The sequence below is a fragment of the Anomaloglossus baeobatrachus genome, chromosome 9, assembly GCF_048569485.1.
Source record: "Anomaloglossus baeobatrachus isolate aAnoBae1 chromosome 9, aAnoBae1.hap1, whole genome shotgun sequence".
Taxonomy (NCBI): Eukaryota; Metazoa; Chordata; class Amphibia; order Anura; family Aromobatidae; genus Anomaloglossus; species Anomaloglossus baeobatrachus.
The window spans coordinates 89,804,380-89,829,595 of NC_134361.1; the positions used below are offsets into that span (position 1 = coordinate 89,804,380).

The 25,216-nt window shown below is 42.8% G+C and overlaps 1 protein-coding gene and 2 long non-coding RNA genes across 3 annotated transcripts in view; 1 reads left to right on the plus strand and 2 right to left on the minus strand.

Annotated features, from left to right (window-relative positions):
* The window catches only part of LOC142250507 (ubiquitin carboxyl-terminal hydrolase 12-like), a 96,092-nt gene that overhangs the window by 50,300 nt on the left and 20,576 nt on the right, over positions 1-25,216 (minus strand). Inside the window, exon 2 of the mRNA XM_075322692.1 lies at positions 1,199-1,279. Coding sequence (XP_075178807.1) covers positions 1,199-1,279 — 81 coding nt within the window. The remainder of the gene's footprint in view (positions 1-1,198; positions 1,280-25,216) is intronic.
* On the minus strand, positions 2,073-2,546 carry LOC142251050 (uncharacterized). The gene is made up of 3 exons (XR_012725283.1): positions 2,513-2,546; positions 2,275-2,370; positions 2,073-2,189 (listed from the first exon to the last, which is right to left on the minus strand). It is a non-coding gene; the product is annotated as an uncharacterized LOC142251050 (long non-coding RNA).
* Positions 3,173-3,617, plus strand: LOC142251220 (uncharacterized). The gene is made up of 3 exons (XR_012725297.1): positions 3,173-3,228; positions 3,374-3,469; positions 3,555-3,617. It is a non-coding gene; the product is annotated as an uncharacterized LOC142251220 (long non-coding RNA).

The following is a 25,216-nucleotide window of genomic DNA, read 5'->3' on the forward strand; positions in this document are numbered from 1 at the left end:
CTGCACCAAGTTTGTGCATCGCAATCTGGGAGCAGCAAAAAATAGGGTGAGACACACAGATTCCAGAGCAGAGTCACTTATTGGCGCTTCTTGCTGTAGTTTTGATATCACTATTATAAGCGATAGTTGAATGATGAGGTCAGTCTAACCCTGCCTCCACCATTGATTGACAGCTATCTGGCAACTTTCTTCTCATGCATAGTGTAGGCAATCATTGGTGGGGTGGGGCAAGACATCGCTCATGAATAGGGAGCACAACTTTGCAGGAGCTCATCACTTTGAGTTCTCTAGCAAAAACCACAGTAAAAAGCCCAGTAAGTGACATCACTAGAGTCAGGGTTTCTGCCCTTATGTTATGCTGCGCTCACATAAGACCGCAAAAACCTGGTGACAGATTCCCTTTAAATCACCTACCTTCTAATATAGGAGGGTTCTGCTCATTCTGTCCCACCCTACAAAGCAAAGCTGACAGTAAGGTACAGAGAACATGAAAGAGAAGTCAGTTTGAAGACTACTATTTAAGAAGCCACCGATTTCTTTTTAAAATGTGTATAATAAAACCAGATTTACACGTTATTTCTCACAATACATCCCCTTTAAGGTTCCATGCTTTGATCATCCACTAAGAGAACATACAGAGATTTAATCGGCAGTAACGGTGCAGAGTCTTCCGAATATCAGATCCCCACAGCCTAGTCATTCTGGTAGATCTTTTTCTTTATAGAGACGAAGGAAAGGAAATCATAAATTTCACCACAGTACATGATTCAAATTGTCTCTCCAGGAAAGGAGACAAACTCTAGCGCCACCTATTGGAAGTAGCAATCCTAAAAGTCAAAAGTGGCCTTTTAACAAGCCTTTTCATATGACCTAAGATATATGCCAGATCAGAATCCCAATTTGCAGATACGGTGTTTGGGGGTGATTGTCCCTCGTCAGTGCAAAGTGTGGGTAACTGATCTGGCTTATGAGAAGCTTTGTGGGGAAGACTATTCTCCTTACGGAGACCTGACAAACCAGTCTGGCTGTCAGTGGTGAGGGGATTTATAGCTGCAATGCCCCTCTGGAAATTATTCAAATTGTCTCTCCAGGAAAGGAGACAAACTCTAGCGCCACCTATTGGAAGTAGCAATCCTAAAAGTCAAAAGTGGCCTTTTAACAAGCCTTTTCATGGTAATGCAAAAGGAAATAAACTTACATTGACCAATCCAAAATAATGTTCATTTACAGGAAATTGCTCTGGGCCGATTTCTTTTTCCAATGTTGAGGCATTGGTGCCCTGTGGGAACAAAAAATGAAAGTTTGGTAAACAAAGTGATAAAAAAAGGTTACCGTATATAACAAAAGGTACAAACATGTAAAAGATAAGCAATAAACTGCCTCGAGAGGAAAAAGGAGTCTAAACAAGTCCCAGTGACCAGAATGAAAATTGCATACGGTATTTACAAATTAGGGTTTTTATTCTAATAAAAACATAAAAAAAAAAGAAATGGACAATATAAAAACCATTGCCAGTATTTTTGTTAAATACATGAAAAAAAAAATTTAAACAATAGGTCATTTTATGATAAATGCTCTTTAAAAAGAGCAATATCACAGTCACCACTGTATCATCTAATTTACCAATATATACTGCCGTAAATGCTGACAGGGTCCACATGTCCATGTGACAGGGTGTCACCTCTGCAGAACAATAATCCAAAAAATATCTCCGGCACTCCAATAAGAAAAGAAACAATGTCTGGGTATCTTTGATGTTTTTTATTGTGAAATAGTCTTATCTCAACGTTTCGGTCACACCTTGACCTTTATCAAGAGAATATATCAGACTATAAAGAAAAAGCATAAATACAAAAGACAAAATTAATACATGACACAAGAGATAATTACCAGGAGACACTGCTCCGGTCAATACAAACAATGTACAAAAGAGAACATGTAATATACATCTCAGTTACAGGGTGAAAATATACATACATATAAGGCAATAGCGTATATGTACCCAGAAAGACGAAAAGAACATCATCCAAAAAATTGTTTACAAACTAGAAATTTATCATACGTATATATGAAGAGATGAACAGATGCACATACCTATGAGGCAAAGGAATCAATATATGAATAGTACCCAAAAGGAGCGATACGGGTCACCACTTAAATGGAGAGAGAATGGTTGGTGCGTGTGAGCACTAGGTGAAAAAACAGGATATTCGTATTAAGTGACCATGCAATAGATCATAACACATAAAAGACTATTAAGTGCTTTGTGAGTACCTGTGACTAAATGATTGAAAATCGGGGTCAGCCAGTCAGTGTCTTAAAGGAATCATGTAATGGTATTCTACCGGGGTAGGAGGTCACATGTCAAAGCTGAATGTAAGTAAAAAAGGGTGAGATGTAAAACAAGAGATGGAAGAGAAGAAAAGAGATAGGGGGAGGGGGGGGGAAGAAGGGAAGGGGAGGGGGAATATAGAGGGTTTTTAGGTAAGGAGAGATATATAAGAGAAGGTACCTGTCCAATAGAGGTAAAGAATTTCAGTGGCTACTACCGTATTTTTCGGACTATAAGACGCACCGGACTATAAGACCGGCTGTTCCACTTTTGAGGTACTGTTATGTGATTTACCCAATTTTGCTGATAGTTGAGATTGTTGGCACACCATCGCATTAACCATTGTTCTCTTATGTCATAAGTCCGCAATGAATATAGGACACTGGTACTGGCAATTAGGATAACTCCTGCTACCCCATTACCTCCTTTAGCAAGGACTCCTATACGATTGTTCTTCCTCACAGCTGTTTACAGATTGTGAGTAGTGCTAGTCATTTTCTATGGAGGTTTCACCTCACCTCACCTCACCTCACCTCACCATATGTTGCATATTGTGTAGAACTATTTACTAAAGGGATTTCTCTTTTATAGAATATTAACCCTCGCCATTTTGGGGCTATATGTTTTAAAGCAAGTATAGGAGACTTGCACTACATGCTAGACAATTGGTGCCAATTCCAGACTGGTTCCACCGGTTTCCGGATACGTATTATATCCTGTGCACCTTTCCACGCCGTTTGACAGGTAGTTAGCATAGTCCAATTATTTTTCCATACACGTCTCTCTACTTTTTGATATGTTTACTCCAACTTCCTATATTAGGCTGTTCCCTCCTGGATGAGATTGGCGCCTTACCTATATAGTAGCCACTGAAATTCTTTACCTCTATTGGACAGGTACCTTCTCTTATATATCTCTCCTTACCTAAAAACCCTCTATATTCCCCCTCCCCTTCCCTTTCCCCCCCCCCCCCTCCCCCTATCTCTTTTCTTCTCTTCCATCTCTTGTTTTACATCTCACCCTTTTTTAACTTACATTCAGCTTTGACATGTGACCTCCTACCCCGGTAGAATACCATTACATGATTCCTTTAAGACACTGACTGGCTGACCCCGATTTTCAATCATTTAGTCACAGGTACTCACAAAGCACTTAATAGTCTTTTATGTGTTATGATCTATTGCATGGTCACTTAATACGAATATCCTGTTTTTTCACCTAGTGCTCACACGCACCAACCATTCTCTCTCCATTTAAGTGGTGACCCGTATCGCTCCTTTTGGGTACTATTCATATATTGATTCCTTTGCCTCATAGGTATGTGCATCTGTTCATCTCTTCATATATACGTATGATAAATTTCTAGTTTGTAAACAATTTTTTGGATGATGTTCTTTTCGTCTTTCTGGGTACATATACGCTATTGCCTTATATGTATGTATATTTTCACCCTGTAATGAGATGTATATTACATGTTCTCTTTTGTACATTGTTTGTATTGACCGGAGCAGTGTCTCCTGGTAGTTATCTCTTGTGTCATGTATTAATTTTGTCTTTTGTATTTATGCTTTTTCTTTATAGTCTGATATATTCTCTTGATAAAGGTCAAGGTGTGACCGAAACGTTGAGATAAGACTATTTCACAATAAAAAACATCAAAGATACCCAGACATTGTTTCTTTTCTTATTGGAGTGCCGGAGATATTTTTTGGATTACAGTTGGTTGTTTCTCCAGAGCACCCGAATACATATAGTGAGCCAGATCTATACGATTTATTGGACCTCTGCAGAACAAACCACAGATGTACTGGGGACTGAAGAGGGTCGGAATGACAGCAAATATCGGTGAAGAGAGAATTGGTTTTTTTTAAAACACATCTCCAGGATTTTAGGTAAAAATGTCCCTTCCAAGCCCTTTAAGGCTATGTTCACATTGTATTTTAGCCTATGGTCAGTGGTTTCATAAGGGCTCAAGTCTGAAGCACTGGAAGATGGGATTCAAACATTTGTACTGATGGGGCCTGTCACAGTTGACAGACAGTCCTGTGGTGTCTGGCTGTAGAAGGTCACAGTTTGTCTACACAAACTGCTCCCTGACCTTCTATTCTTCCTGCTGTGATGTAAATGTTATTCTATGTATCTTCTCTGCTTGGGGTTAATTTCTTTCCTTTTAAGGCCCAGTCACACACAACGACTTACCAATGATCCCGACAACAATACGCCCTGATAAGGATCGCTGGGAGGTCACTGGTGAGATGTCACACCGTCAGACCTTACCAACGACGCAGTAACGATGAGCGAACTGTATAACGATCTTGGCGGGGTTGGGACAGTGTTAGGAGGTCGTTGGTGGGCGTCAAACACAGCGATGCGTCCTGCCCAACAGGACATCACCTTTGAAGAAAATGGTCCGGACCATTCGGCAATGACTAGCGACCTCACAGCAGGGGCCTGATCGCTGGTAGGTGTCACACATAACGAGATCGCTGGCGAGATCGTTACTGAGTCACAGAAACTGATTCAGCAACGATCTCGTTAGCGATCTCGTTGTGTGTGACAGGGCCTTTAGGACCCTGTGGATATCCTCACCCTTCAGCTGTTAATCATCATCATCATCACACTTGCCTTTGTGTCTTTAAATGCCCACATTTCCCATTGGTGTTTGCTGGTGATAAGAGTTATATTCCTATACAGGCCTTGTATGCAAGCAGTCTGCTTGTATTCATCTGAAGAAACATTGTTTGTTGATATTCCTCTCCCAAAATCTTCTTGGAGATAAGTTATTCAATCACTTCCCCCCGTTTGTGCTCCTTGTGTCTTCTTTAAAGCATAGTGAGGTTGACAAAGTGCTCATCCCATCCCATCCGTTCTTTACCAAAAAGCTCACTTCAGGGTAACGTATCTTGCTTGGCGCATAGGTGCAAAACCTATCTAGGGTGGTCAGGGGAAAATTTGGTCAGGGGTCACCATCTCCCCCCCTCTCTGCACACAGGGTTTCCCTTCCCTACCCTATTGCCATACGCGTGGTACGTCCCCATACCTAGTGTGACAGGGCCAGAGGACTATGATGCAGACAATGAGCTGTTAGACATCATTAATGCCTCTATTTGAGGCAGGTTCCAAAACACAGTCAATCACATTGAGGCGATTGGCTGCCTGTTTACACTGCACCATTATCGGGAAGCGAGCGCTCCTACGATCACTCATTCACAAATATCCGCCAGTGGAAACACACCCCAAGGCCTCCAGAATTTTTCACATATACAGTTTCTTCAGCGCTTTCTAGGCGATTTCATCACCATTTGGTTATTGCGACAGTTCTTACCATCAATGATTTTCACGTATGCAAAAAATAAATTGTAAACTTTCTGATATTCATTACAATGTTAATTACGGACAACACGAAGCCATCCAGACACTCGCAAAGACACACGGACAAGAGAAAAGAACAATAATGGACCTCCTGAACGAGACCGTAATGTATCAAGAAGCACAAAACAGGGAGCGATGCATACTACAAGTAATAATCCAACTTTTAATATGATCATACTAAAATAGAGACAATTTAGGATATTTTGGCAAGTTTCCTTTTATAGAATAACCCTATTTTAGGCCATTTACTTATGCACAGACAGACAATGTGCTGCTGCGTCAGCTTTTATTTGCACTGGCGGGCAGCACTTTTTCGCCATGTTTGGATATATCCCAGCATAGCTGGAACAAATTAAAACCAGCAATATCATTACATCCAAATGTGAGTTTCTTATAATGGATTGGTATGTTTTGAGATTTTCCACCAACTCTTCATAGCTATCTGCTCTTGAGTTTCCCAATAATTTAGTTACCAATAATGTGAATGCTCCATGCAGCCTTTTCCTTGCCCTGCAACAACGGAAAAACTCATCTTGAAGAAGACTCCTTCCTTTATCTTTGCTTCACTCAACCTTGGAAATTTATCAATAAAATACTTGAATGCTTTTGCATTTTTATCCATTGGCTTTACAAAGTACATCATTGGGACCAACTTAATATGCAGTGGTGGTAACTAAAGCTTATCAAAATGGGCTTTTAACCCCTTAACGATCACAGGCAGTAATACTACGTCCTAGCGATCATAGTGTTACTGCCCGCGGTCTGCCGCCGGCAGCATGCCACGATCGGCGCACATCTCAGCTGATTTTCACAGCTGAGATGTGTGCCTGCCAGGCACAAGCAGAATAGTTATATGCTCGTGCCGTTTAACCTCTTAAATGGCGCTGTCAATATGTGACAGCGCCATTATAACAGCATCGGCGGTAAACATTTACTTACCACCCAATACCGGAAGTCACGTAACGTGATCACGTGACTTCCGGTTGTTGTCATGGTAGCACAGGGTCATGTGATGACTCCTGTACCGCACATGAACTACTTTCAGTTTCACTCGGCCCGGTGACTTCCGGTGGTTGTCATGGTAGCACAGGGTCATGTGATGACTCCTGTACTGCACATGAACCACTTTCAGTTTCACTCGGCCCGGAGCCGAGTGAAGCAGAAAATTAGCATATCTGCTGAATGGCTGTGATCAGCAGATCATGTAGAGCGATCGGATTGTTGATCCTTGCAGCCCCCTAGGGGGACTAGTAAAATAAAAAAAAAAAAAGTTTTAAAAAAAATTAAAAAAAAAAAAAACAAACAAAACCTAAAAAAAGTTCAACTCACCCCCCTTTTGCCCCTTTGAAAATTAAAGGGTTAAAAAAAAAAAAAAAACAAAAACACATTTGGTATCGCCGGGTTCAGAAACGCCCGATCTACCAAAATATAAAATCAATTACTCTGATCAGTAAACGGCGTAGCGGCAAAAAAAATTCCAAACACCAAAATTACATTTTTTTTGGTCGCCACAAATTTTGCGCAAAATGGAATAACAGGCGATCAAGACGTAGCATCTGCGCAAAAATGGTACAGTTAAAACAGTCAGCTCGAGACGCAAAAAATAAGTCACTGAGCCATAGATCCCGAAAAATGAGAACGCTACGGGTCACTGAATATGGCGTAAAATGTGCGCCACTTTTTTCGGACAAACTTCCGATTTTTTTAACCCCTTATATAAAAGTAAACCTATACATGTTTGGTGTCTACGAACTCGCACTGACCTGAGGCATCACAACCACATCAGTTTTACTATATAGTGAACACAGTGAATAAAATCTCAAAAACAATAGTGCTTTCGCACTTTTTTTTTGCAATTTTTCCACATTTGGAATTTTTTTGCCGTTTTCCAGTATACTATATGGTAAAACTTATGGTTTCATTTAAAAGTACAGCTCGTTCCAGAAAAAATGAGCCCTCACATGACCATATTGACTGATCTCTGAAGAAGAATGGCGGGAAAAAAAAAAAAAAACGGAAAGCGACAAATCGGCCGGTTGTGCAGGGGTTAATACTAGCCATACCAAAAAGACAAAAACACGCAGCATTAAAAAAAAGAAAAAAAAAAAAAAAAAACACACACAAGTAACCTAATTTACCTAATAAAAGCAGAAATGCTGCAGAAAATCTGCAACAGCAAAAATTAATCATGGGAATTTAGCCTTAGGCATATATAAAGCAGCTGAAGGTTAGGAGATACGAGAACGGTGTGTATATCCCCGACGTGTGGAACTGGTCCTCCTGCTCATTTAGTTGCATGTGGTTCATTAGAGATGTGCGATCCTGCCAAGGATCGGATCGGTTCAGAATCGCAGATCCGATCGTCGATCCTAGCCGAACCCATTAAATTCATTGGGAGGCAAAAGTGGTGTATGAGCGCTGTAAAAGACAGAAAAAATAAAAAAGGGTTAAAGCAGTACATACTTACAGACTCCCCGCAGCTGCAGCACTACTTCCGGGGCCGACAATTGTCCCTCATCCATATTCACTGCTTTCCCCGGCGTCTCTGATTGGCTGCCGCCGGACCAGACCCCCAGCCTCTGAGAAAGAGTCTGTGATTGGTTGGAATCACAAACTCTGTCTGTGGCCTTATACTGGTGATAAATCAAGCAATTGGCATATGGTCCCCCCATATGATACCAGCACAGATTAAGCATACGGCTATAGACTGCAGTCCCCAGCCGTGCGCTTATCGTGGCTGTGTATCAAAATAAAAGGAACCACATGCGACTTTTTTAATTATTATTATTATAAATACATATTTTGAAAATCCTGGCATGCGGTCTCACCCATATTTGATACCCAGCCATGATAAAGCCCGACATCTGGTGGCTGGTATTCTCGAGGTGGAGAATAGCAGGCTGCAACTGCCCAGGATTGTCACATCCATTATATGCAACAACCCCAGCACTTTAACTTGCTGTTCCGGATTTACCTGGTATGTTAGTAATCAGTGTAATAAGGGGTTAATGTCAGCTCACAGCTGTCACTAAGACCTGGATTTGTGAGGGTTAGGGGGTCTACCACCACCACTAATCCTATAAGTAAAAAGAAAAAACACAGAAAAAAAAAACATTTAAAAAAAAAAAAAAAGACAAGAAAGTCCCTCTTTCACCAATTTATTAACCCCCAAAACACCCAGGTCCGACGAAATCCACATTACAAAGTCCCATGACGATTCAAGCTTTGCTATATCTGAACAACGAGCAGCCATAGAACACTGACTGCCCTCTATGAGCTTCAGACAGAGACTGAGACTCAGCTGTGAGTGGTGACGTCACTCAGTTTAGTTGCAGTCACAGCTGGAGGATCCTAAGGCCCTCCACCTGTGACCGAAGGTAACCTGACATCAATAAACTCTCACTTAGTTCATAGGCCTGTAAATTCTGCAAGAAAATTGTGGTGAGGTTTTGTGCCAAGAGATGCAGATTTGGTGCTAACATTTTTATACCATATTCCTGCAATCAATCTACACCTCCTGGCAAAACAAAGGCATCACTACCGCATGCAATATGATGCGGCAGAGATGCGATTTTAAAGTCAATGATTTAATGAAACTTAAGTTATGACTCTCACATGAAAAACATAATATCTATTGGGTGCAGATATATAGTGTAAAAATCTTAGCACCAGATCTGCATCTCTTGGCAAAAAAAAAACGTTTTCTGCTAGGAGATGCAGGTCTGTGAACTCAGTGAGAGTTTGAGGTCCCCTGAGGTCAGGTTACCTGCGGTCACAGGTGGAAGACTGTAGGAACCTACAGCTGTGACCGCAAATGACTAGAGTGACGTCACCACTCATTGCTGTGGCTCAGTCTCTGCTTGAAGTTACAGCATCTGGACATGTTCTATGGCCTTAGGCTGTTAGTTCAGATTGCCACAGAACTGGAATTGCTGAGGGACCTCGTGTGGACGTCGTCGGACCCGACTCTTCTGGGGGTTAAGAAAGTGGTTAAAAACACTTTTTTTTATTTATTTCAAATAAAGGATTTTTTCGGTGTTTGGGTTTATTTCTTTTCATTTACAGAATAGGAATGGAGGGGGTCACAAAAGCCTCCCTTTACTAATCTAGGACTTAGTGGCAGCTATGAGCTGCAATTAACCCCTTATTACACCAGTTGTCACTGCACCAGGGCAATCGGGAAGAGCCAGGTAATGTGCTAGGATTGTCGCATCTAATGGACATGGCAATCCTGGGCTGCTGCAGGCTGCTATTTTTTTAGGCTGGAGGCGCTTAACCATAGGTCTCTCCAGCCTGAGAATACCAGCCCCCAGCTGTTGGGCTTTATCTTGGTTGGGTATCAACATAAGGGGAGGACCGCAAGCCGTTTTTTTTAAAGTTAAATATTTAAATAATTTTTTAAAAAAAAGCTGCATGCGGTTCCTCCTAATTTGATACACAGCCACAATAAGCGCACGGCTGGGGGCTGCAGACTGTAGCCCGTGCTTTATCTGTGCTGGTATCAACAGATGAAGGAACCATATGCCAATTGTTTTATTTATTTATTTTAGACTATGATAGAAATCCGCACACGGCGTCTGTGATTCCAACCAATTACAGACGCTGTCTGGGGCGGGGTCTGACTGCAGCCACAGACGCCGGTGGCCGGAGAAAGCAGTGAATATGGATAAGGGATAATTACCAGCTCTGGAAGTAGCGCTGCAGCCGTGGGGACACTTGGTATGTATTGCTTTAAACCTTTTTTTTGTTGTTGTTTTTGCCATCAGAACATTTACCGATCTTTGGCAAGATCGCAGAATTTTGTGGTAAATGTTAGGATGTCCAATCCAGATCAGATTCGGCAAAGATCGTACAATTTTAACATTTTCAGATCTTTGCAGATCAGGATCACTCATCTCTATTCAGAATTATTCTGACCAAAGGCTGATCTGAGAAAGCAAACCTGCAGTGTAAAGCAGGAGTCTGTATTTATGGTAAAAAATGAGATGGATTTGCTCAGATCGCCCTGTTGACATGTCATTTATCTGAGGTCACTGGTCGAAATCAAACATTTACACACAGAAAAATCCCATATAATGTGACCGAGCGAGGTCTACATTTGCGGAGTAGTTCAGCGCAATGTTGGAATCTTTCCTGTCCCATTCTCTCTCAATTACAGCAGTAACTCTGCTGCATTCAGAGAATAACAAAGCACAATATCTGCTGACAGAGGACGGAGGACAGAGCATGAGCAGTATCACTGGCTGGTCTGCCTCGTTATGCCATCAGGAGGCAGGAAAACAAGGGCGAGGCTCTTTCTGCATTTTCGTTAAAGGGAACCTCTCAGGTGCAATCTACACCCAGACCCATGAGCAGTTCAAGCATACATAAAGAGATCTTTACAAAAAGCATTTCTAAAGATCCTTTATAAGATGCTAATGAGCGTGGGGACTAGTCGCAAGGGGATTCGTTACCGCGCTCATTCTGCCCTCTTAGCACGCCCACAGTGCCCGGACGTCTGATCATGTACACTGCCCGGCGTCTGATGTGGTGTCACACACAGGTACACGCGTTGCCGCTGATGATACTAGGCAATGAGCATTGAATGGCATGTTCGCATGCTCCTGTGGGCAGGCTAAGAGGGCGCTCATTAGCATATCATAAAGGATCTTTAGAAATACTTTCTCTAAAGATCTCCATGTATGCAATTAGGTGCTGGGACAGTTAGGCCAGGATTAGCAATATACACCCAGAACTGCTTGTGGTTTTGGGCGCATATTGCACCTGACAGGTTCCCTTTAAGCGGGTTGACAGGTCTTCTGAAAAAAGTCTGCAGTCACTTTATGTAACTACAAGCATCTGAATCCTGACAGTGTGCAGAGGTCAGAAATCCCCAATGTTACCAATGAGAGAGGTCAGTGTGAAGCAGTTTGCAGGCATGAGGTCACATAACCACTAGACGTGTTCTTCACCCAATTCTCCTGTATGGAGAAGCCGAGCACGTCTAGTTGGAATGCAACCAGAAGTACGCAAAGTGCTAACTTGTAGTCACGATGTTTATCGGCAATACCATGAGTGACTGCAGACTTAACAGGACACTCCTTAACATGCTGGGAAAGCTCCAGATGTGAGGCCATAATATGGACTTTGTCATCCATTGTAAAAATATATTAATTGTATACTATACATACAGTATACTTTAGGACTAGATTCCACTGTATGGAATAGCACGGCCAACTGAGTACCTTTGGTTGCAGCTTCATGGCTGTCACATTCTCCGTAAACTTTAATAGAGAAAAATAAGCTATTGTGCATGACCCTATGCACTTAAATCTATGGAAAGTGCCAAGCAAGCAGCACTCGACTCTTTCCAAAATTACAAAAGTCTGCGCAGGAGAGGGACATGCACAAGCATAGATACCTTTCAACTAAAGGTGCATGAAGAATGCAAAAGCCTGAAAATACCAGGACCCCTGTTCTCCGAAGAGGTAAGAGTTTCCAAAGGTGAAAGCAGCACCTAGAAGACATGCGTGGTAAATGCTGAAGATAGAAATAAGGTTTTAGGCTATGTTCACACTAGAAAAATGATTTTTCTTAAGAAATTTCTTGAGAGTGAAGGATTAGTGCACCTGCGTTAATAAACGGACCAATAAGGAGAAAAAAGGGGATGGAATACTTGGACAAGCCCGACTCATTCCCCTTGTTCGCCTTCGTAAAAATAAAGAAGCTTATACTCAACCCAGGCGGACGAGTTTCCAGCGATGTCTGAAGTTGTGTTCCGGGGCCCACATGACATTGTTATGACACACTGGCCCCGCAACCAATCAGCGCTCAGCATCTGTCTCCCCACCTTTGGGCATTTGAGTAGGATGCGAGCGCAGCGCTGACTTACTGCTCAAATGTCCGAAGGCGCGGAGAAGGAGTCGGGGTCTCTGTTCCTACATTATGTTTTTAGATGGAGAGGCAAAAACTGGTGATAGATTTCACTTAAGGTATAATGTATGCAGAATCATTAACTCATTTGTTTGACTGTTGACACTGGGAAGATTAAATTTGAATAATACCCATAGACATAATATGTCTGGGTCAGATATTTGCCATGATGCAATCAAATTTTATGAGTGTAAATGGATATAAACACAGACATATCTTAAAGACAGAGCTCATATCAACATGTACAAGATTTGTGCGCATTACGTTACAAGTGACCTTTGTGCAGCTCTGTATGTATCACCTCAATGTACACCGTGTCCCTACAGCAATAGGGAACAAATACATTAAACACTAAAGTGATCCCACCCCACACACATACCGTGCCTTTGAAAAGTATTGATCCCCCCATGCATTTTCCCCACATTTTTTTTTCACATTAAATGTGTTTATTGGGATTTTATGTAATATACCAACATTAAGTATTTGTGAAGTGTAAAAAAAAAAATAATGATACATGGGTTTTTTAAATATTTAATAAAATATTTAATGTGAAAATTGTGACATGCTTTTGTATTCAGCCCTCCTGAATCAATACTTTGTAGGACCAGGTACTGCGGCAGGTCTTTTGAAGTATGGCTACCAGATTTTCAGCTGAAATCTTTACCCATTCTTCTTTTCCCAATATCCCTAGTGAGATTGGATGGAGGCGTCTGTGATCAGCCATTTTCAAGTCTTGTTGCAGGTTCTCAATGGGATTTAGGTTTGGACTGTGACTGGGCCGTTCACACACATGAATGGGTTTTGATCTAAACCATCCATTGTAGCTCTGGCAGTATGTTTAGGGTCGTTGTCCTGCTGGAAGGTGAACACCGTCTTATGTGTTTTACATCCTCAAACAGGTTTTCCTCCAAGATTGCCCTGTATCCTGCTCCATGCATATTCCGATGAACTCTGACAGTCTTCCCTGTCCCTGGTGAAGAAATGCTTCCCCACAGCATGATGCTGCCTCCACCATGTGTGATGGTGGGGATGGTGTTTTCTAGGCAATGTGCATTGTACGTTTTCTGATATGCATAGTGTTTTGTACTTAGCCCAAAAAGTTCAATTTTGGTCTCATCTGGTCAGAGCACCTTCTTCCACACTCTATGTAGCAGACACAGCTAACATGTCAAAGGGGGCAGAGATGTGGCGGGCTGGGATATACCAATCATTACATTTCAGATTCACAACAATCAATTTTGTTGTTTTTTTTTTTACAAATTGCCTCAAAATAGAAATACTGTGATAACAGAACAACTTGTATAATACTCACCTGGTAAGTCCTGTCTCTCCGATGGTTGTGCTGATCTGGTAGTGGTGTAGAGGAGCTTTTTTGTACCACTAATGGTAAATGCACATCTACAGGATTGTCTGAAGCGATTGCACAACAAAATCTGCATAGCAAAAACTGATATTCTGATCAAAATCTGCACCGTAAATCAACACTTTTAAAATGGGTGATCGCTAAGCCACCTTATTTTTTTACTGTTACCCGCTCGGGAGATACTCCGTTTTTTCTTTTATTCTTCTGTCCAGAGCTGTAGGATGACTTGATTTTAAATTGTGGAACGAGCTGTAGTCAGACGACACCATCTATTTTACCATTCCAAGCGCTGTCAAAATTCACAATTTGTACTTGGATTTTGTTTCTACGTTGTCCCGTTGTACGTTGTTCAAGCCAATATTATTCTTCGGAACATTACAATTATGGCAATACCAAACTTTTATAGTTATTTTGTTTTGTTTTTTTAAGTGGAGAAAAAAAAAAAATGTATGGCGGGCTGACATTTTTATTGATACTATTTTGGGGGTAGATACAACAGGCTGTTCACTTCTAATTGCATTGTTTTTGCGGTGTTGCAAAAAAACAAAAAAAAAAATGGAATTCTGGTATTTAAATTTTCTTCTCGCTATACCATTCACTGATCAGGTTAGTTATATTTTGACAGATCTGATCATTACGGATGCACAGATTACAAATACATTTTTTGGTTTGTTTTTAATTTACGGGAAAAAAAGGGGTAATTTGAATGATTTTCCTTTTTTTCTTACTTCTGTAGACCCCTTATGGGGACTTGAACTCACATATACCATATAGTGTAATACTATGGTATTGCAGTATACAGTAAAACAAAAAAAAAAAAAAAAAAAAATCGCATCACTATCGCATCAAAGCTAAGCTTCATAGTGTTTTGATGCTTTTTTTTTTTTTTGCTAGGAGGTGTAGATTGGGTGCAGGAATATGCTGCAGAAATTTCAGCACCAAATCTGCATCTCTTGGCAAAAAAGCGGTTTTCTGTCAGGAGATGCAGGTCTGTGAACTCTGTGACCTCACTTTTGAACACACTCTGATCTGGACTGTTAACTTATTCTGCAGCAAGGAACAAACAGTACAACATAGAGGCCAAAAAATGCAAATAGTGCAAAATCTAAAAATTAACGAAAACCACTGTTTGGCCCTATATAAATGCATTTACATAAGAAAAAAAAATGGTGGACCACCTCTTTAAAGACTCATAGGTGGGGAAGCTACAGTCATTGGACTTCAATCTCTGAAATGTGGTATAAACAAGTGGAGTATTTCTATAAGAACACTTTTTATTAGTTTTGCGGAAGTATCTGGCAGTGATTTGCGTCCTATTGAAGGTAATGCTTAGAACACACAGCGGATCTCACACAAGACGTGACACTCAGTAGATATAGAGCAGACCGCTCCACCGCTTCCCCACTCTCTTCCATGGAGGGGTTTTTCCACATTAACATTCTGATCCTAAACAGCTTTGGTCAGTAGTCAATGGAAAAGATGCTCAAAAAAATACTAAACCAACAGAGGAAAGATTTATGAATGTAAATAGCACACGTATAATAAACACACCGTATGGTCATTTATCAAAAAGGTAAAACAGGTCGTGAAGGGAGTCAGCAATTTCCATGAATGTTAGTCCCATAAAACACCAAAAAAATCATAATTTGGTCAACAATGATAACTTTATTAATAAATATAGCAACAACAAAAAAAAAAAAACAGGAAGTCACATTGTGATAAAAACAAGAGGTAAAAGTACAACAACCACCCTCATGGTACTGCAAAATATAAATAACGGCAACAGAGATACGAATGTAAATAGCAGCAGCAATGATCTGAATGATTAAAGTGCTGGTGCAATAAGTAAATGCCATATTACAAAGAATAAATAATGGGCAACATGGTTGTGCAAAAGACATTATGGCTACCAAAAGGATACATAAATAATGTGCAAGATCATTACCTAGACTTGGAGGATGTACGCATGTAATGCCCATCCCGACGTGTGTTTCGGCATTTCCTTTATCAGGACATAATTTATGTATCTTTTTGATAGCCATTATATCTTCTGCACAACCACGTTGGCCATTATTTATACTTTATAATATGGCATTCTCTTGTTGCAGGATCACTTTGCAGACCTGTATTTTAGATGTATAGTCTATTTCCAACATTGCATTTTTACATGCAACGTTGCACGTATCACTTTAATCAATAATTCACATCATTGCTGCTGCGATTTACATTATTTTTTATGAGGATGGTTAGTGTACTTTTACCAGGATTGTTTTTATCACATTGTGAAGCCCTGATTTTTCTGACAATTTTTGTCACCATATTTTTTTATTAATAAAAGTTACCATTGTTGACCCAATTATGGCTTCTTTTTGGTTTGGAGTTTCATGTACTCATCTGTAAGGTCTTTCATGGGTCCACAACCAATGCATCATTAATTATAGGATTCTTTTTACTTGAAATTGTTAAGTATTCACACCAATATTTGCATTTCTGGTTGGGTGTTCTTAACCTAGGTAACCATGTCACAGTCCCATCAGAACAGCCTCTTTCACCCCAGGTCCTGCACTAAATCTGTAAATTACTCTTGTGCCGAAAGACTTAAGATGTTCACCCAAACTGACTGCCAATAAACGCTGCCAAAAGAGACAGCCGAAGAGGAATTGCTGACAAATCTCAGGCCTGAGAAGAGCACACTGGTGGGTAAGTGGATATATGCCAAGCGATGGGTACAGATACGGATTTCACCCATTACAAGCTCAATCCACCCTGCCATAATCTCGCGCCTGCGCAACAACATCATTGGCGCTCGCGATTTGAAAACATCTCTCAGTCCCACGATAGTGCCACTGCGCATGCGCGAGTTTCCGGAGCACTGCGGAAGATGAGGGCGGTGGCCTTATCTTTGTAAATGAACACTGGGGAACGGCGAACAGCGGCAGGAGGGGCGATAACAGACGAAATACAGCCAACAAACCTCATTACCATAGCAAAAGGTAATATTTTATAAAGTTGTTATTTAGGTGTGAAAGGGGGGGGCAGAAGCAAGATGAACCTTTCTAGAATGCAGCCCAGGAGCTGCAGAAGGGGATTCTTTTAGTTTAATAGCGAAAATTCTGGTGACAGGTTCCCTTTAAAGGAAAGATCTGCAGGTTAGGCCTCACTCAGATGCCTGCTATTCATAAGTCTTACTCATTATAGTACCATATATGTGGCTGTTCACTCGTCCCCGGAGAGGGAGGGGGAGGCTTGGCAAATCCAGCGTTCCGAAAAAAAAAAAAAAAAAAGAAGAGAATGACCGTTTTTGATCAGAGTCACAAATCAAAATTACAAATAAAGATCTATGAAAAAAAATATCACTGACAGCAGTGTCATCTGTGTGCTGTCAATTTTAATATTGTATGTGTATAGGTGAAGCTTTGCAATTTCTGTATTTAAGAGAAAATCACGGATGGTAAAAACGGATAGCAAAAAAAAAAAACACATCATGTGCACACAGCCTAAATGGTCGTGTAAATAATAGCTGCTGTGCTAAAAAAGAAAGAAAAACTGCACACAAATGATATCTACCGTATTTGAATGGAGTAGAAGATCGCTGCAGCTTGTTTTTTCCACGTCCGCTCAAAAAGCAATGTTCATATCTCTGCAGGACACAGCACGTACCAAATATATACCTCGTAATATCTATTATGTATGTTTTTTTAATGAAGACTTACAGGCGCCGTATCCCACAGTATGCTGACTCCGTGGAATACATTGCAGCATTCAACAAAGCTGTGTCTGAACAAAGCCCTACCTGAAATATTCAGCAGCCACGTGCATTTCTTACACTGGGCGCATTATGACCCATTGAAATGAATGAGGTGTGTGAAAACACAACCAAAATGTTTAGCTGTGCGCTTGCATTGCATTTTGGATGCATTTTTGTCAACACAGACACAGGTCACCAACTTTTCTTCATTCTCTCTCTTTCCTCTTCATACTCACCGATCACCAGTGCGCTGCGACTGTCACACTGCTTCCACAGCCTCTCCTGCTTCTGAAAATGCCGACCGCTCATTATTCCATTTCATATTCACTGCTTCCCCCGCCCACCGGCGCCTATGATTGATTGCAGTCAGACACGCCCCCATGCTGAGTGACAGCTGTCTGACTGCAACCAATCACAGCCACCGGTGGGCGGGTCTATATTGCACAGTAGAATAATTTAAAAAAAAAACGACGTGCAGTCCCCCTCTATTTTGATACCCATCCAAGAAAAATCCTCACAGCTGGGGGCTGGAATTCTCAGGCTGGGGAGAACCACGTTATTGGGAGCCCCCCAGCCTAAAAATATCAGCCAGCCAGAATTGCCACATCCATTGGATGCGACAGTCCCGAGACTTTAGCCGGCTCATCACAGCTGCCCTGGTGCAGCGGCAATCAGGGTAATAAGGAGTTAATGGCAGCCCATAGCTGCCACCAAGTCTTAGCTTAGTGATGCCAGGCTTCTATGAGACACCCCCCATCATTAATTTGTAAGTAAATAAACATGAACACCAAAAAATCCTTTATTTGAAAGACAAAAAAGCCCCCTCTTTTACCACTTTATTAACCCCCTAAATACTCCTCCAGGTCCGATGTAATCCACACAAGGTCCCATGACTCTTTCACCACTACTACATCTGACACTCCTAGCAAGCGCCATAGAACAAGACTGCCCCCTGTGAGCTCCATGCATCAACTGAAGTGAGTCGCGCTATCAGCGGTGATGTCACTCAGGTGATTTCCAGTTGCGCTGAGAATGAACTCGGGTGAACGTCTGACGTCACAACTGCTGGCCCCACACTACTGCCTGAGTTCATGCTCATTGCCCGGTTCTGTCTGCTGTCAGTCATGCTGGTGCTCGCTGTGATAAGACAGGGATGTAACAGTTGAATCGCCGTGGGACCTCGTGTGTATTACTTTGGACCTGCAGGGTGTGTTGGGGTTAATAAAGTGCTGAAAGAGGGTGTTTTTTGTATTTTATTCCAAATAAAGGATTTTGGGGGTGTATGTGTATATTTACTTTCACTTACAGATTAGTGCTGGGGGCAGGGTCTCAGACGACTGCCATCACTAAGCTAGGAATTAGTGGCTGCTGTGGGCTGCCATTAACTCCTTATTACCCCGATTGCCACCGCACCAGGGCAACGGGAAGAGCCAAGTCCTGGGCCAGAATTGGCGCATTTTATGGATGCGCCACTTCTGGGGCGGCTGTGGGCTGCTATTGTTAGGCTGGAAAGGGCCAATTAACGATGGGCCTTCCCACCCTAATAATATTAGACCCCAGTTGTCTGCTACACCTTGGCTGGTCTTAGAAAAATAGGGGGACCCCCACGTCATTTAAAAAATAAATAAATAAAAGTGTGGGATCCCCTCTGTGTTTCATAACAAGCCAAGGTACAGCAGACAGTTGAGGGTTGCAGCCTGCAGCTGCTGCTGTTCCTGTGCTGGATATGAAAAATGGAGGGGACCCCACACCATTTATTTTTTTTTTTTACAAAAAAAAAAAAAAAAAGCTGTTCAAGCTAGCTATCTCTCTATCAAGCTAGTCTGTTATTTCTATCTATTCTTTCCATATATTTTTTCTATCTATTCTAGTTATTTATCAATTATCCTATCATTTTATTTTTCTTTTAAAAAAAAAAAAAAAAACGCACGGAAAACGCATGCATTTTCACCACTTTTTTTTTTGCAATCGCAAAAATATAGTCTATATAGCAATAATGCACTTCAAAATTAATACAAAGCCCTGATTTGTCATCGCCATTTTTTTTAGTCACTTTCCTTTTTAGCCATGTGGTGGTAGTTGACGTTTTGGCCACCAAATTCCTTAAAATGGCAAAAGCTATTCATGAATTTGACGCAAAGTAAAATAAAAAGGGGTCTTTTTTTCAGTCTTGAACAATAGTAATAATATAAATGCGTATGAATACAGGCTTCCAAGGGAGTTCTGTGAAGGTCATTAAAGGTGATGTCCCATTTGGGGCAATTTTTTTTTCCTCGAAGACATGCAATTGGAGCTATATATATATATATATATATATATATATATATATATATATATATATATATATATATATATATATATATATATATATATATATATATATATATATATATATATATATATATTAGTATTAGAGGTTTCATTAACAATTTCGCAGAGTTTGCTTTTTACAGCCCCTCTGTTAACTGTTACTGATTGCAGAATGAGTCAACTGAGAATCTATCAGTGATGGTTTGGTAGTGAGCTTGTACCGGACTTTTTCCTTTCAGTTTAGCTGATTTATGACCAGAAAACATATTGTGTTTTACGCTGTATGTGAAGGGGTGGAGAGGGGCGGCCTGCAAAAGCATAAGGGCTGCTTCTCACTTGCGAGTTTCTCGCAGTAGAGCAATGCGAGAAAAACTCGCATTGAAAATCGGTCACATGTTAGTGAATGATTCAGCTCTCATCTGCGATTTTTTTCTCAGTCCAAATCGGACCGAGAAAAAAAATCGCAGCATGCTGCTTTATTGCGAGTTTCTCGCACCATTTGTCCCAATGATTTCCTATGGAAGGGGATTAAAAGTAGCATCACACACGCGCACCACCGTTCACATTTGCGAGTGTGGCAGTAACTTCGCTCATTAGATGAATGTGACAGCACATTCCCATAGGTTAATTAAATGACACATGTGTAATAGCTTTTATCTAATTAAGATGTTGCATGAAACTAGCATCGCAATCGCAACACACACGCGAGCAAAAAGCATCGCACTTGCGTTGCACTCGCACCTAACGTGAACTAAAATCAGACGAGTTTTTTTCAGCCCAGTCGGACCGATTTTACTCGCATAGATGTGTTTCCACCCTAACAGTTAAAAATTGTATTGAGAACCAATGGAAAAATATTTTTAGCCCAAAATACACATTTGGGAAAAAAAAGCAGACAAAATATGTCCCAAAAAGGAGAAAAACCCCTTGATGTTCTCCCACACTTAACTATTCAAACAAGAGTGCCCAAAAAGGACACCCGGCATTTATTTATAGCATTTACCCTCCAAAAGTTATATCTGGCACTATGTGTTACAATAGGTGGAGTTCTCCATGTATCCTCCATACCGATTGCACTCATACTGCCAGGTAGTAATTCTCTCCAGAAATGACTAATCAGACAGTTCAGAACCCAGCCGTCCTGACCTGTGAGCTAGCGCCATCTACAGCTTTATGGCGTCTGTATCTTAAGTGGGGTTTACACGCTACAATATCATTAATGAATTATCGTCGGGGTCACGGAGTTTGTGACGCACATCCGGCGTCATTAACGATATCGCAGGGTGTGACACTTATGAGCAACCTTAAACGATCGCAAAAGCGGTCAAAATAGTTTGCCGCGGAGAGGTCGTCCTAAAACAAAAAAATCGTTCTCTTCTAATTAGCGATGTTGTTCGTCATTCCTGCGGCAGCACACATCGCTATGTGTGACACCGCAGAAGCGAGGAACATCTCCTTACCTGCCTCCACCGGCAATGCGGAAGGAAGGAGGTGGGCAGGATGTTATGTCCCGCTCATCTCCGCCCCTCCGCTTCTATTAGGCGGCTGCTTAGTGACGTCACTGTGACGCCGCACGAACCGCCTCCTTAGAAAGGAGACTGTTCGCCGGTCAGAGCAACGTGGCAGGGCAGGTAAGTGCGTGTGACGGGGTTAAGCGATTTGCCCATGACGCACAACTGACGGGGATGGGTACGATCGCTTGCGATCTTGCTAGCGAGATGGCAGCGCGTAAAGCCCGCTTAAGTGATGAAATAGAGGACCTTTCACCAGTTTGAGCATGGAAATCTGGATACCATAGGACAGTGATCGCAGAGCGGAATAAAACTTATTTTTATTGTTATATTTTCCATCTGCATTTCAGATATATACAGTGCCTACAAGTAGTATTCAACCCCCTGCAGATTTAGCAGGTTTGATAAGATGCAAATAAGTTAGAGCCTGCAAACTTCAAACAAGAGCAGGATTTATTAACAGATGCATAAATCTTACAAACCAACAATTTATGTTGCTCAGTTAAATTTTAATAAATTTTCAACATAAAATACGTAATTACTTACCGGTAATGTGTTTTTTCTGAACCCATGACGGCACCACGAGAGAGGGGATCCGCCCTTCAAGGACAGGAAACCTCCAGAATAAAAAGGGGCGGCACCTCTCCCCGCATCAGTTGATTACCAAGCATGACAGGACCTCCGAAACAAGCAACATCGTTAAAAAACATATCCCGCCACCATAACCGCCCAGTGAAGAGGAGTGAAAAGGGAAGCAAACTAGCAACCCCCAAGTGCAGGGAGGGAATGTAAGGGTGCCGTCATGGGTTCAGAAAAAACACATTACCGGTAAGTAATTACGTATTTTTCCAGCACCCATGACGGCACCACGAGAGAATTACAGAGAGGAAGACCTAGGGAGGGACAACAGTTTGCAGAACCCGCCTCCCAAAGGTGATGTCGGTGAACGACAAATCAAGACGATAGTGATTAAAAAAGGTGGACGGAGAAGACCAGGTTGCCGCCTTACATATCTGCTCGATGGAGACCTCTGATCTCTCCGCCCAGGAAGATGCCATCGCTCGCGTGGAGTGTGCCTTCAAACCAGGAGGTACGTCTTCCCCCCCAGCTGCGTAGGCAACCGAGATGGCATCCCTGATCCACCTCGCCAAAGTGGATTTAGAAGCCTTAAGCCCCTTCCTACAGCCCTGGAAGACTACAAACAGAGACTTATCCTTCCTCCCCTCCGAGGTGACCAACAGATACCTTTGAAGACAACGCCTAACATCCAGGCAGTGCCATCCCATCTCCTCCGGAGTAGAAGGGTTGGCATAAAAAGAGGGGAGCACTATTTCCTGTGATCGATGGAAGTGGGAATGCACCTTCGGCAAATAGGCAGGGTCAGTACGTAAAACTACTCGGTCCTCAAAAAACTGGGTATACGGAGGAGAAATGGATAAGGCCTGAAGGTCACTAACCCTACGGGCAGAAGTGAGGGCTACCAGGAGAATCGTCTTAAGGGACAGATGCTTGAGAGAGATAGAATCTAAGGGCTCAAATGGGGGCCGTGTTAAAGCTGAAAGGAAAGAGTTAAGGTCCCAGGACGGAAGAGGCATGGTTCCCCGAGGCTTAGACCTAGCACAGGACCTAACGAACCTAGATATCCAGGGATTACCAGCCAGGGCATGGTTATACAAGGCGCTCAGTGCGGAGACCTGCACCTTAAGGGTACTAACGGATAGACCCAGTTCCCAACCCTTCTGGAGAAATTCCAGGACAACCGGGACGGAGGGTGGCTCAGTAGGATCCGCACCCGAAGAGGTCAGGAATTTCGCCCAAATACGCCCATAAATGCGAGTAGTGACAGGCTTTCTGCACTGCATCAAGGTGGAGATCAGACCTTGAGAAAACCCCCTAGTGCCTAACAACGACCTCTCAAGAGCCACGCCGTCAGGTGCAACCTGGTGCGCTGTGGGTGGAAGGCTGGCCCCTGGGATAGGAGATCCGGTAGGTCTGGGAGAACCCATGGATCGGTGACTGACAGACGCGTCAGCCAATAAAACCAAGGTCTCTTTGGCCAGAAGGGTGCTATGAGAATCACGACTGCCTGATCCTCCCGTATCTTCCTGAGTACTGCAGGGAGGAGGATGAGTGGAGGGAAGGCATATGCGAGGCGGAAGTCCCACTTGAGCAACAGTGCGTCCACCGAGTGAGGACGATCCCTTGGATCCAGGGAACAGAATCGGGGAACCTTCCTGTTGGCCCGAGTTGCAAAGAGGTCTATCTCGGGAACTCCCCACATCCCCGATATCCTGTTGAAAACGGACTGATTTAGAGACCATTCGCCCTGGTGAAACTGCGTGCGACTGAGAAAGTCCGCCAAATCGTTCTCCTTCCCTCGGATGTGCACTGCCGACAGGGAACCCAGATGAGCCTCCGCCCGAGACATGATCCTGCTCGCGACGGACATGAGGTGCCTGGAGCGAGTACCCCCCTGGTGGTTGAGATAAGCTACCGTCGCTTGGTTGTCCGACAGAACTTTTACATGCTGACCCCTCAACCATGGCATGAAATGACCTAACGCCTTTTCCACCGCCAGCAATTCCCTTGTATTCGAGGAATTTTGAGCTTCTTCTCCAGACCATCGTCCCTGAATGAAATGAGCGCCCAGATGTGCCCCCCAACCGTAGAGACTGGCGTCGGTGGTTACCACCACGGGCTCTGGCGCCCTCCAAGGCACCCCGCTGCCCAAGTGGACCGGATCTAGCCACCAATAGAGGGACTGCAATGTGCGATGTGTGAGAACGATGAGTCTGTCCAGATGGTCCCCGTGAGCCGTCTGATGCTGTAAGATATTCCACTGCAGGACCCTGGTGTGTGCCTGAGCCCATCTGACGGCCGGTATGGTCGCAGTCAGGGAGCCCAGGAGGGACATCGCCCCCCTGAGAGTCAGACGCCGGTGCCTCAGAGTCCGGTCTATCTGGGTCCGAAGGGCTTCCATTTTGGAAGGAGGCAACCGACAGAGTTGAGTGTCGGAGTCCCAAGTGAGTCCCAGAAACAGCTGAACCTTCAATGGAATTAATCTGGACTTTTCCTCGTTGATCAACCAGCCCAGCTCCCGCAGGGAAACTCGCACCTGCCGGAGAAGGGCCGCGCAATGAAGAGCCGAGGCGCCCACGATCAAGAAGTCGTCCAGATTAGGAATCAGAAGGACCTCTCTGACGCAGATATGCCGACATTTCTGCTATTATCTTCGTAAAAATCCTCGGGGCGATGGCCAGACCGAAGGGGAGGGCTTTGTATTGGAAATGGCAGACCCGACCGTCCATGTGGAGGGCTATCCTGAGGAAGCATTGGAAGAGAGAGTGGATTGGGACATGATAATACGCATCGCGTAAGTCTATGACAGCCATGTGACAGTGGGGATACAGATATTTCACTATGGACCGCACGGACTCCATCTTGAAGCTGTCTATTTGAAGGAACCGGTTGAGGGCTTTCAGGTTGATGATTGTGCGATAGGAACCGTCGGGCTTCCCTACCAGAAAGAGGGTGGAATAGAACCCTTCTCCCTGTTCCCTTGAGGGAACTTCCACTAGAACCCTCTTGGAGAGGAGGTGACGGACCTCTGCTTCCAATGCCAGCTGTTCCGCCGGGGAACGACGCAGAGGGGTGACCACGAATCGGTG